Source organism: Myotis yumanensis, unplaced genomic scaffold (genome assembly GCF_028538775.1).
Source record: "Myotis yumanensis isolate MYYU_CA2020_CCGP unplaced genomic scaffold, mMyoYum1.0.hap1 SCAF_18, whole genome shotgun sequence".
Classification (NCBI taxonomy): Eukaryota; Metazoa; Chordata; class Mammalia; order Chiroptera; family Vespertilionidae; genus Myotis; species Myotis yumanensis.
Window position 1 is genome coordinate 23,450,448 of NW_027223769.1, and position 13,654 is coordinate 23,464,101.

General features: G+C 38.5%; 1 protein-coding gene across 2 annotated transcripts in view; it reads left to right on the forward strand.

The window, feature by feature from the left end:
- Window positions 1-13,654, forward strand: part of SF3B3 (splicing factor 3b subunit 3) — a 44,463-nt gene that overhangs the window by 12,970 nt on the left and 17,839 nt on the right. For both annotated transcript variants that reach the window (XM_070398914.1, XM_070398915.1), the window contains exons 9-13: window positions 1,945-2,110; window positions 4,432-4,527; window positions 7,601-7,673; window positions 12,974-13,125; window positions 13,412-13,567. In XM_070398914.1, coding sequence (XP_070255015.1) covers window positions 1,945-2,110; window positions 4,432-4,527; window positions 7,601-7,673; window positions 12,974-13,125; window positions 13,412-13,567 — 643 coding nt within the window. The remainder of the gene's footprint in view (window positions 1-1,944; window positions 2,111-4,431; window positions 4,528-7,600; window positions 7,674-12,973; window positions 13,126-13,411; window positions 13,568-13,654) is intronic.

The following is a 13,654-nucleotide window of genomic DNA, read 5'->3' on the forward strand; positions in this document are numbered from 1 at the left end:
TCTTAAGCATAGTGTAGTCTCAGAAATTGTTTTACTGTATTCAGCCAAAGCAGCCTTTCCTGTGATGAAGATAAACTCGCATTCTTTTTTTTTTTTTTTTAAATATATTTTATTGATTTTTTACAGAGAGGAAGGGAGAGAGATAGAGAGTCAGAAACATCGATGAGAGAGAAACATCGATCAGCTGCCTCCTGCACATCTCCCACTGGGGATGTGCCCGCAACCCAGGTACATGCCCTTGACCGGAATCGAACCTGGGACCCCCCAGTCCGCAGGCCGACGCTCTATCCACCGAGCCAAACCGGTTTCGGCAAAACTCGCATTCTTTAGTTACTAGATACTGAAGATATCTCTGACAGGTGGTCTTCATCATCTGCATCTAGGCATCTTGCCTGAATAAGGAGTTCATATTAATTTTTGTGTTCTATTTTCTCTTTGCTTTTGTAAATTGTTCAAGGATAATAACCTTATTTGCTTTTTCGTGGTTTAGCATAAAATCTGCTATGTTTACCAGAAGTTAAATGCTGAGGTTTATTGAGTATCTTATGTATTTCAGACACTGATTTAGTCATTCTGCTTCTAAAAAACTGTAATGGATATTGTTCAAAGTGCTCTGTATTGAAGGTTCAATATATTACTTAAAAGAATAAATATGACCAGTAGTTTGTTGTTTTGTTTTCATTGAGCTGCTTCCCTAATGCTCATTGCATACTCAGTTTATGATGGCAAATTGTTATAGATTATTCTCAAATTGCCTTTTTTTTTTTTTTTTGTGTGGTTTGTCTTTGAATCAGTTCACTAATAAGCATTATTAGCCAGAGGACAGATTTTGTTGTTTACTTTCTTTGGATACGTTTATATTTTGCTTGGTGAACAATACAGTAATATCTGCATACTTCTGCAAGGTCACCAATTCTTGTTTTCAATAGATTTGGCCTGGTTTTCTATTAAATTGCCTGTTTTTTTTTATTTTTATTTTTATTAGATTGGAATAGTTATAGATTTTCTTTGGATATCCTGTATCCATATTTCATTTTATTTGACCAACATGATGTTTTGCTAGGTGCCATGCACTGTTGTAAGTACTCAGAATTCTTTAGGAAGTCACTATTATTTAATTTATATAAATGAGGCAATTGAGGCACTGAGAAATGAAGTACTAAGCCTGAGGTTATGTGACTGTTGTTAAGGGTAGAGCTGGGATTCAAACCTAGGCACTCTAGTGGAAGCCCAATGCTTTCATTATACTGATTTGAATTCACTAGACTTAATTTTTTCATCCCTTTTCTATTCTTTTTTTTAAAAAATATATTTTATTGATTTTTTACAGAGAGGAAGGGAGAGGGATAGAGAGTTAGAAACATCGATGAGAGAGAAACATCGATCAGCTGCCTCCTGCACAACCCCCACCGGGGATGTGCCCGCAACCAAGGTACATGCCCTTGACCGGAATCGAACCTGGGACCTTTCAGTCCGTAGACCGACGCTCTATCCACTGAGCCAAACCGGTTTCGGCCCCTTTTCTATTCTTTTTTTAAAAAAAAGAGCCCTGATCGGTTTGGCTCAGTGGATAGAGCGTCGGCCTGCGGACTGAGAGGTCCCGGGTTCGATTCCGGTCAAGAGCATGTACCTTGGTTGCAGGCACATCCCCGGTGGGAGGTGTGCAGGAAGCAGCTGATCGATGTTTCTCTCTCATGGATGTTTCAAACTCTCTATCCCTCTCCCTTCCTCTCTGTAAAAAATCAATAAAATATATTTAAAAAAAAAAAGAAAAAACTTTACTCAGATAAGGAGAGATTTCAAACTATAGATGTTGACTCAAAAGTTCATGTTATAATTTGGATTAGATATTTATAAAGTGCTTTTATGAACATTAATGTTGATGTCAAACATTATCTTCAGACAGAACATGTTTTAACTAAAGTTTTCTTTGCTTCTCCCTAGTTACTTATATCAAATTGCACATCTTGGAGATGATGATGAAGAACCTGAGTTTTCATCTGCCATGCCTCTGGAAGAAGGAGACACGTTCTTCTTTCAGCCAAGACCACTCAAGAACCTTGTGCTCGTCGATGAGTTGGACAGCCTCTCTCCCATTTTGTTTTGCCAGGTATGGGTCTTTCCAGTCACCTCCACAATGAGCAGTGGCAGCCAATTGGTTTTGAATCTGAATGAGTTTAAAGTTTTAACTCCAATTAAATTAAGGGCTAGTCAAACACTGGGTTTGTCAGCATATCTGTGGTATCATCAGAGTTATATAGATATGGCAGCTTAAGTAGAAGTTCAGGGACTAAAACCCATTATAAAAATTCTTGGGCTTTTTGTTAGTATAATTATAAAACTCAGATTCAGTATAAAAATTCAAACCTTACAAAAGGCTAAAAGTAAAAGTCTCCCCAATCTTTAAAAACAAAAACAAAAAAATCCTCCACGGAGGCTGTTGCTATTGACAACTTATGATTGCTTCCAGGCATTTGTCTCTGTGTCTATAAGCTTGCACACATACATAAAACAAATAAATGTGTGTATTATATTTTTCTTTTTAATGTAAACGGGCTCATATACTTTCAAGTATTCTGAAATTGATCTTTTATCACAACAGTTTATGAAATACCTACCTTTATCTAATTTTTAACATTCATTCCCTCCTTAAAATATTCCAGAGACATTGGGGTCAGTTAGTAACAAGAATTTTTTTATTAAAATTTTTTTAAAAATTTATTTTATTAGAGAAATACCGATTTGTTGTTCCACTTATTTATGCATTCATTGGTGGATTCTTGTATGTGCCCTGACTGGAGATCGAACCCATAACTTTGGTATATCAGGATGATGCACTAATCAACTTGAGCTATCAGACCAGGCCCTAGTACCAGGAAGTTTAAAAAAAAGTTTTTTTATTGTATTTTAGAGAGAGAGGAGGGGAGAGAGAGAAACATCAAGGCAGCCCCCTACTGGGGACAGCCCACAACCTGGGCATGGGCTCTAACCAGGAATTGAACTGTAACCACTCGGTGCATGGATCAACACTCAATCACTGAGTCACACTGGCCGGGCAACAAAAACTTTTTAATCACATCCTAAGGGAGGAACCTGAGGTGGCCCAGGATGTGGATTGCATCCCCTACTACTGGTGTTTGGTTGAGCAGGAATTTTCCCAGGTTTCTATGTCCTGCATGGTTGTGGTTTGAGTGACTATAAGGGATCCCTTGCCCTGTCTAATTGATCATCTTTCTAGTGGGAGACAGGTTTGTTCCCTGGATGCTGGGGGAGCAAGTCAGCATTCAGGCACTCTTCCTGGTAAAATTGATCACTCTGAAATTAACTGCTTTTGTTTTTTATTTGATAAAGAGTCAGTCCTCTCGGGGCAATAGAAAATAAGCATTTTCTAATTAGATTTTTCTCCTTTCATTGAAATGTGAGGAAGTAATTGTGTAAATAGTTTGTAGATCAAGAATAAAATTAACAGGAAATTTGGCTATGTATAGGCGGCTCTAAGCATTTTTGTGTGCCATGAATGTCTTTAGCCTGATGAGGCATCTGGATCCGCTCTCTGAATAACTTTGTAAGTTCACATAGTACTAGCATAGAGCCAAGATAGCAAAATATTTTTTAAGTTGTGATATATGTGCTTTTTTAAATTAAGCCTTTAAATAAGGTGGTGACTTTAAAATAGGTTAACTAATTATTTTTTAAGAGGTCAGTGTGAAAGCCATATACACTCAACTCACATGCTCATCCATGTTAAAATGGTGCAATTCCTTACAGACAGTCAAGAGTCTTCATTTAACTGTCCAATTTGACAAAACTACAATACTAATGACTGACCTCTTTTCATATATTCATAACAAATAATTGTACTGGAAACGAGTAGCTAGATGTCTGGGATGCCAATACGAGAATATGGCTTCCCCAGTTGGTGTCGAACAACCAGGTGCAGAGCTGCCTATTACTTGGTCAGTGCATCTTAGGTGCATCTGTAGACAGGCATCTGTGATCAAATACAGTCTAACAATAGACATTAAATGCAATTTCAAAGTAGTGATGAAGGAAATAATTGGAGGTATGTATAAATCTTAATGTTATATGAATAAATGTGACCTACTGATGAGAAAGTCACAGATACTGATAAGATTATAGTTTGTATTTTTATTTGGAAGCAAATGCTAAATTTTAGTTGGAGGCTGTATAGCACTTCTATCACTAAGTAAAAAAATCCTTTGCTAACATAACTAGTACAACCTTTTTGTTGATTGGTAAAACCCGTTTTCCAACTGGTGTGCTTTTTGGAACATTCAGGCTTTTTCTTTCATGTCCCCAAGGCCAGTGGCTAATATATAAGCTTTATAAACTAAAAAGTGATTTGCTCACTGAGAATAATCAGGGATCAGTGTGAAAACTTAGCACAATAGACTTTCTTTTTCCATGCAGATAGCTGATTTGGCAAATGAAGACACTCCACAGCTGTATGTGGCCTGTGGTCGGGGACCACGGTCATCTCTGAGAGTCTTGAGGCATGGACTTGAGGTAAGATTGGAGTTTCTAGATCATCTGCAGGGTTTGGAAGGAAGCATTGAAAAATGTTTTCTTCCCTATTTCCATAAAGTTTAGAGTTTAAATTTTCTGTTCCTTAACATATTAGCACAACAGGCCACATTTTTAAAAAGTGGCAAATGAGCATAAAAGGGAAAGAACATACCTACTAGTTCCAGGCTCACTAGCCTTAACATGGAAATTAGGAAATCTGCATGGAACATTTAGCTCTTGGTCTTTATTCAGAGTGTCTAGATACTTAACATTTTTTAATTCAGTTTTCAGATACTTAACATTTTCTGTTATATTAATACTGTGTGTACGTAATATATATTTTCATTGATTTTTTTAGAGAGAGAGGGAGAGGGAGAGAAAGAGAAACTCATTGATCAGCTGCCTCCTGCATGCCCCATACTGGGGAAACAGCCCACAACCCGGGCATGTGCTCTGACCGGGCATCGAAAAGCAGCCTCTTGGTGCATGGGTTGATGCTCAACCACAGTCACACCAGCCAGGCTACTGTGTATATATTTTTATATCTTACTAAATTTATTCCTTATTGCTATGTGCATTTAAGTCACATTATACTTAATTTTTTTGCACTTGTCCACCAAAGTGGATGGATCATAATTTATTTAATGAACCCTTTATTGTTGGGCCTTGTAGGTGACATGGGCATTCAAATAATCTTCTCAAATCCCACATCTTATTTTCCTGATTCTAGTGTTGACCTTTTAGCAAATGCCCAGGACTTGACTTTGTCAGTAGTAAAATAAATCTTTGTTTATTTTTTGAAGTTTAATTATTTTTCAAAATTTAAACCTCGGAAGTCTATAGCAAAATGTGTGTATGTATGTGGATGTGTATTTTTTTAATTTTGCATGTTTCATAAATTTAAAAATTCAAATGTTGAAACGCATTAGGAACATTCACTGACTAGAGCAAGGTTATGGCATAGTAGAGAAAGGGCTTTCAGAATATGCACCGCTTTAAGGGCTCTGAAGAAGAGCTGTGTCCATGAGCCACATAAAGAGGGCATTAGTGTCATCACACAAAGAGCCAGCACAGCAGGACCCTCAGGGTCCAGAGAGACAGGCCTCAGTGGGCCCCACTCAGAAATCCTCTTGCCCTGGCTGTGCAGGGTGCCTCCTGTGGCATTTCCCTGAACTCCCAGAGGAAGCAATGAAAATAAATCTTTCTGGGCAGTTTGCTTTCAGAACTTGGGGTTGGCAAACTATAGGCCCCAGGGCCTGTTTTTTTATAGATTTTTATTGGGACACAGCCAAGATGACCTTGGCTTTGAATTCTGGCTCTACTAGTTAGTATCTATTCCTCAGCTTTTGTTCTTTAAAAATGGGCTTAATGGCACCTGCCTTAAAGGATTGATGTCTAAATTACATAAGATAATGCATTGTAAAGCACTTAGCTCAAGGTCTGGCATATAACTGTTCAGTTAATGTTAGCCATTAATATTACTGATCAAGGAATTTGACAAATTTTTGACTCAAAATATGCATTAATCTGCTGAGACCGGTTTGGCTCAGTGGATGGAGCGTCGGCCTGCGGACTGAAAGGTCCCGGGTTCGATTCCGGTCAAGGGCATGTATCTGGGTTGCGGGCACATCTGGGAGATGTGCGGGAGGCAGCTGATCGATGTTTCTCTCTCATCGATGTTTCTAGCTCTCTATCTCTCTCCCTTCCTCTCTGTAAAAAATCAATAAAATATATTTAAAAAAAAAAAAAAAAAATATGCATTAATCCACCAAATTTTCAGTGATCCAAACCCAACTTAGACAAATACTTATTGATTAGTTACTATTCAGTGGATTCTATCGAGCTTCTTGATGAAGGCTAGCATGTATGTATTTACAGAAAATTTTGTGTACAGTGTACAAAATAAAGGACCCAAATTAAGAATTGTTTTTGAGTCCCCTGCCCCTATTACTTTTTTCCACTTCTACAGAAAAAAAGAAAAATCTTTTTTCCAGACACCTGGAACTAATACAAAGTAATATTGAATTTAAATTGTAATTGAAAAGTAAAATTGGAAAAAACCTGTTGTCTTTGTTTCTTATGTGTATTTGGAGCTTGTTGTACGGATAGATTATGGTCTCATTAAGTTAAACAGTGTCATTGTCAGATACTACATTTGGTATAGAATGTAGTGTGTCTGATATTTACATTTAATTGATGAAGTTTTCCAGGATTCTCCTGTACCATGATCAGCTATTACCATATTAGTAAACGAAGGGGTAATGTCTTTCATGAATATACTTGAGTTCTTCCTACAAAATGTAGTTACATAATACAATATGTTAAGCTGTCTAATGTACTGTTCTAGGTCATTTAAAAATATTAACAAAATTTTTATTTTAGGATGGTTTAGATTTACAAAAAACTTGTAAGGATAGTATAGAGAGTTCATGTATAAGCCACACCCAGTTTTCCATTCCAGATCATTTTGAGTTCACCTTAGATATTTTGTTTAATGTTTGAGAAACTGTAGGACATTCATAGGATTCTTGACTCTGACCTTAAGGAGCATAAAAATTCTGGGAAGGATAACATTTCCTCGGATCCCTTTTTGGAAAGGTACCTTAAGAGATGGTGATAGTGACTTTGTGAGAGCTTATAGGAAGTAGAGATGACTGCCAGCCAAAACGCTAGGGAAGATTTTTCCTAAAGGATGTGGCATTTGAATTGGTCCATAAAGAGATGACAGTTGGCTGTTGGGAGTTAGAAATGGAATGCTAATAACTCAGATGGCCTGATTCATTTCCACATGGTCTCTTTGAGGAGGATGCAGGTATGCCATACCCAAAGGCAGTGTAGAGTTTTGGTGCAACAACTACCCTCCCAGCTGTTTCATCATTTCTTGCTAAAGTCTGTCATGTGTATTGCCAATATTTTTTACTTTTTTTCTTATGTTCTTTTTTGACTAGATGGTTATATTATTTTAATTCAGCACACAATGTGAGCACTGCTTTTGGTACTTTATTATCTAGTGTAGTTATAAACAGGGAACTGAGTTCCATGCTCACTGGATCTGGTCTATCTCTTCTATCAGGTATCGGAAATGGCTGTCTCTGAACTTCCTGGTAACCCCAATGCTGTCTGGACAGTGCGCCGGCACATTGAAGGTAAGCAGCCCTTTCCCAACAGTCAAAATGAGGGTCTGGGTGCCATTGACAATAGAAGGTGTAAGAGGCTGCATTCATAATAGTTCTATGTCACTTCATCTAGCACCATATACTATAAACTTTTCTGGCCTGATACTATGTTTTGAGGCTCTTCCAGTCTGGTTGCCTTCACCTACTACTTCTTGTAGAAATGGGTAACGGGTACATAGGGAGATTGTTAATATTCAGTACATATAGTACATTTTGGCATCATAGAGCCTTCATGTGTGATGTTCTTTGACTGTATTCACCTGTAAGACACTGGTTTCATCTGTGTAAGCGGTATGGTGTGAGGGGAAGGTTTTGCTTCATTTGTCTTCAACCATTTCTTCTATTGTGCTGAAACCACAGTGAAATTGACAGTTATCCTAGGTATTAGATTTGGTAAAGCTTGTTAATTAGTCCTGCTTGTTGGGTGTAGTTGTGCTTAAGGAAAGCGGAAATTGATTGATTGGAATCAGAATTTTAGAATGAGTGGCAAAGGAATAGAGGAGAGATGGAATCTGAGCTCCTAGACAAAAATTCCCATTTTCCCTTTTATTTACTTTGAGTTCATTTCTATTCCTAGACCTCATTTCCCTCTTGTTCCCTTAGGACTGTACGACTAGTGAATAAGATCACCCTGGCCACCGTACAAAGCTTTTTCAAGAAACAGCTGAATTTATTTCTGATACTTAGATGTTCTGGTTGTGTGGAACAAATTTAAGGGAAATAGGGAATGTATAGGAAGGAAACCTTTTTCTATTAGCAGAAAACACATTTTGGTGGATTTTTTTTTTTTTATGTTGGCATTGGAATCAAGTCTGAGTTGAGAAAAAAACAGGTGAATAGGAAATTAGGTTCATTTTAGCTGAGAAGATAATTAGACAATTGATTTTAAAGATTTCGCTGTTATATGTAATGTCATAAAGAAACTGGTCAGTATTGATGTTCACCGTTAGTTTGGTCGCTGATAGACTTTATGGCTCTTGAAAACATTGCCTAGACCAGTGGTCGGCAAACTGCGGCTCGCGAGCCACATGCGGCTCTTTGGCTCCTTGAGTGTGGCTCTTCCACAAAATACCACATGCGGGCGCGCATGTACAGTGTGATTGAAACTTTGTGGCCCATGCGCAGAAGTCGGTATTTTGTGGAAGAGCCACATTCAAGAGGCCAAAGAGCCGCATGTGGCTCTCGAGCCACAATTTGCCGACCACTGGCCTAGACTGTTCGAATTAGAAAGCTCCTTTGAGATAAATACTAGTGTGCTTCCCCCCTTGTTTGTTTTACTTCTTAAACTGTTTTTAAATAGACTTACAATTACTGAAAAGTTACCTTCATTTTTAAAAGTTACCTTATTAAGGTTCACTGTCCCAAGATAGTTTATCAAGGCCTTTCTCCTGAATCCCATTGCTCATTTGACTGGCCCTGCATTGGGAGTCGGTGATTCTTGCTGGTTTGTTAGGATAAGTTCTATACTCTCATCCTGCAGTCTCTTGAGTGCCCCCATGTACTCAGCAATAAAGATAGGTCCCTATTTTCAGAGCACTTGTCTTAAGAAGGTAAATATATCAAACTATTGTGTGTTCTGATGTGATGAAAGGCACAAGCATGTTGCCAAGGAGGGTTTAGAGGATGGAATGGGCTTTTTGGACAATGTTTGATAAGTTAGTGATAAGCAGTATGGTGCATGGTGGAACTGGTAACTGAAAAAATTTCTCTTCTGAATGTCAAAATCTAGGGAAAGACTACATCTTGGTAAATTTTACTCTTTGGAAAAACCATAATTCGGGCTATCACCCATGAAAACAGGACAGGTTCTCTCTGTTCGTTCTCTTTCCAGATACCCCAGGTTACTGTTGAGTGAGCATTCCACATGTCCTCACATGCCGCAATCTTCCAGGCAATTACTAACCATGGCTGGTACGTGGTGATGCACACTACCAATACCAAGCCTTTTTTTCTCTTCCACAGGTGGCTGGTGAAGGTGCTGATCACCACAGGTGTGTACCTACTGCTAGGGTCTACCATGGGGTCTTAGAGTTTACCCAGCGAGAGGGACCTACACAAAATATTGGGGCTGCCCTGATGGCATCTCTCAGAGGGTAACTTTGCAGTTGGATGTCCTTGTGCATAATAATAATGCATACCCATCTGCCTGTATATTAAATGGTCTGAGGCAGGAATCAACTTGTCTTATTTTCTTCCACAGAAAGTGGAAAATATCACTGATTTGTTTTTAAGCTGAAAGAGTCTGTAGCTTAAAAACTTTATCTTCAAATTCTCCCTTGAAATTTTGTATATTCCAGGTATATTAACTGAATGATCAGGTCCTGGAGAAAGCCCCCCACCCCTTTTTTTAATGTAATATGAGGCAAGACAAACACTGAGTAGTCTGAATATAAAATAAGAATGAGGGGGGCTTAAATCATCTGGATGGTCCCTCACCTTAGCCTTTCGAATGGGCTGCTTGTTGAGCCCCAGATACTTAGCAGGGGAAAGAAGAAGAAAGCATCCTCTGTTGGGATGCTTCAGCCGTGCTCAGACAGGTCGAAGTCCTATTTAATTGAGGCAAAGATGTATTCTTATACCCTAATGAATTCTTCACTGAGGGATGAACAGGTTCTATATGAAGCTTGCAACCCTTGGATAAAGGCAATTTGGATATTTATCGTTTGTAGTAATTTGCCTTGATTGAAGCTTGATTTTGTTCTGAGCTCCAACTTTTAAACCTATAGCCTCAAGATACAAGGGCTGCTAATCTGTAGCAGGTCCTCCTTCCCATAAAATGGAAAGGTAGAGGTTACAGTGTGCTTAATACTCACAGGGTAATGGATGTGTTGAGAAAATGTGATGTTAAGCAGGTTTCAGGTATTATTAGTCCTTGCTCTACCGCTTGTTGAATTGCCCAGCAAATGTTGAATTGCCACATTTAAGTCCACTGAGCAACTCTATTTCATATCTGAGCAGTGGGGCCTTGGGTCGGAGGGAAGATAAGGACCCAGGTAGCCCTCTTTCCTCCCTTCCTCCATTCTCTTGCCTGTAAGTTAAAAGTTGTATGGTCTCTTCTCTGGAAGCCCCCTTTTCCTCATGACAGAAGGAAGGACCGGAAATCCTGGCTAGTTTGAGCCTTTTTGTTGTTTGACTTTAATTTGCTGTGGCACAACTTTTAAGGTATTAGATTTCAGTAATGAGAACGTGGGAAAGGTCACAATATTCATATAATGTTAAAATTAAGCAATCCTTGTTATTGTTGCACACCAGAAATTTCTGGTTCAAAAACCGCTGGCGTAAAGCCTCCAAGTTCGGTGTCGTGTGGAGACTGACTATGGTTTTGCTGTACACGATTAAGATATCCGTTTCAGGAACAACTGTGTCATTACTCATATTATGAATGTGAATAGTGCTGTCTTACAGCTCTTTATTTTAAAAGGTGTCCCCAAAGCATTTGGTATGTGTTGACAGTTATAACAAAATAAAATAAAGCCAACTATCTGCTTGTCCACTGTTGCTGCTTATGATTTGGAAATTGAATCCTTACTCTGGATTCCTTGTGTAGCCATTAGATTACACCCATTGGGAACAATCTTTGATTCTTACCTTTCAGCCACCCAGTCAGTACTCACATGTATTATTAACTGAAGCAAAAAGTCTCACAAAACTACTTAATACTTCCTTTGTGTGAAACAGTTTCATAAATCACATTTATTTCTGCATATTTCTGTTTAAAAGTGCTTATTACAAACCCACCAAATTGATTTTATGTCCTGCTAATGGGTCAGAGCACTACTGCTGTAGATTATAGCAATAGAACATCTTCACTGGGCTTTCTTTTTTACTTAAATAAAGAACACTGATTCTGTTGAACTAATTCAGTAATCTTAGTTCAGCTGAACCACCTTAGGATCATTTGGCACCCAAACTGTGTCTTTGATTGTGGTTTGGTTGGATCATTGAACTCTGACCAACGCTCAAATTAGGCAGAAAGGGTACTGTAGCTTCTTCTGGTAAGAGGAAGGTAGCCACTCCTAATGTAGTGCCTTGTTTACCTGTCATTCTGTCCCTTGTTTACCTGGTTTCTTTGGGAGGGACCGAAGGGGGAATTGATAGAGAAAATTCAAATGTAAACTAGGAAAATCTCAACTCTTTTTTTATTTTTTATTTTATTTTTTATTTTTTTATGTTTAAGGATATTTTGTATTTGAAATTTTATTTTTTTATTTTTTTTATTTTTACTGCTTAAAGCATTACAAAGGGTATTACATATGTGTCCTTTTTTTCCCCCGCCCTTGACAATACCCCTCAACTCTTTTTTTAAAAAAAAGTTCCCTTATTTAGTATTTATTAACGTGTATGCCAGATGTGTTAGATACACAAAAGCTGTTTTATGTTGTAGAGTAGAATGTATGGGAAATGGATGACCTTTTACAATGGGATGTGCATGGGAAACTTGAGGTTGCCTGTATACCTCAGGTCCGCTGACTTCCCTGAGAAAATCATTAGTGTTTGTTTATCTAACTACATTTCATTAAGTGGAAAGCAAATCCTAATAGGATTGCTCATGACCACGGAGTAGTTGTATTTTTAAATAGTGAAAAACTAGAGAGGTCAAGGACTGACAGTATAAACAATTTCTCCTCCCTACTTCCTGGTTATCTAGTGTTCCAGAGAGGTTAAGGATGGCAGTATAAACAATTTCCCTCCCTATTTCCTGGTTATCTAGTGTTCTTACATCATTCCTATTGGGACATACTAGGGTTCTCAGTTTCCAGCCCTAGAATGACTTAGTCTCATGAAGGCTTATGTAATCTGTTTTATTCGTTAGGTCTTATGTTCCCACATAAGCTTCATTTGGAAGAAGGTGGGCATCTTTCCTGGTTATAAGGAGTATCTTTTAAGAATAGCTTGTGATTGGCATCTGGCACAAATAAGTTTAGCTTCAATATATATAAGCATTGTATTCAAAACTTCTTCATGCCACTGACTCCCTTGCTTTGTCCTCTTGCATTTTTCCAGCTAATGTCTCAAGAAACTATTAGCTTTCAGAGGTATTAGAAGTGGGCGTATCTACTCAATGTATTTCGGCATTTAAGTATACCTGTAGGCTCTTAAGACCCTCAGTTATCTTTTGGATCATCCTGTGCTGTTTGTCACATGACTGTGTGGTGACTACACATAGAAGTGCCTTGGAAGGTTTCTGAAGAGAAAACTTAGTGTGTCTCATTTGGCTGTGTAATTAATAACTTATTAGCTAACCAGCTCCTTTCTTTTTCCTCTTTCAGATGAGTTTGATGCCTACATCATTGTGTCTTTCGTGAATGCCACACTTGTGTTGTCTATCGGAGAGACTGTGGAAGAAGTGACTGACTCTGGGTTCCTGGGCACCACTCCCACCTTGTCCTGCTCCTTGTTAGGAGATGATGCCTTGGTGCAGGTGAGGGTTCTCAGAGAGCCACCTTACTTGCTTCTGTCTTTGCCCTCATTGTGTAGGCTGCTGTATTTACCTTAATGAGCTTTAAGCTTCTTTGAACTAGACAGTGCAAGATATGAACTTTTTAAAAGCTGACCTTGCCTGTAGCCTATTAGCTCTTTTGTCATTGACTCAACTGGTGCTTCAAATGCAGTGGCTCCAGATCTGACAGGAGTGACAGATCTGATAAGTGTGACACATGCTGAGCAATGTGTCAAATTGCTAAAGTCAGGTTTTCTTGTTATTCCAGGTGTATCCTGACGGCATTCGGCACATCCGAGCAGACAAGAGAGTCAATGAGTGGAAGACCCCTGGAAAGAAAACAATTGTGAAATGTGCAGTGAACCAGCGACAAGTAGTGATTGCCCTGACAGGAGGAGAGCTGGTCTATTTTGAGATGGATCCCGTATGTTATTTTATTATTTACTGTGGGACTTGTGTAGGGTCCAGAAGTAGAGATGGGAGTTGTAGTCCAGGTATCTAGGTTATATTC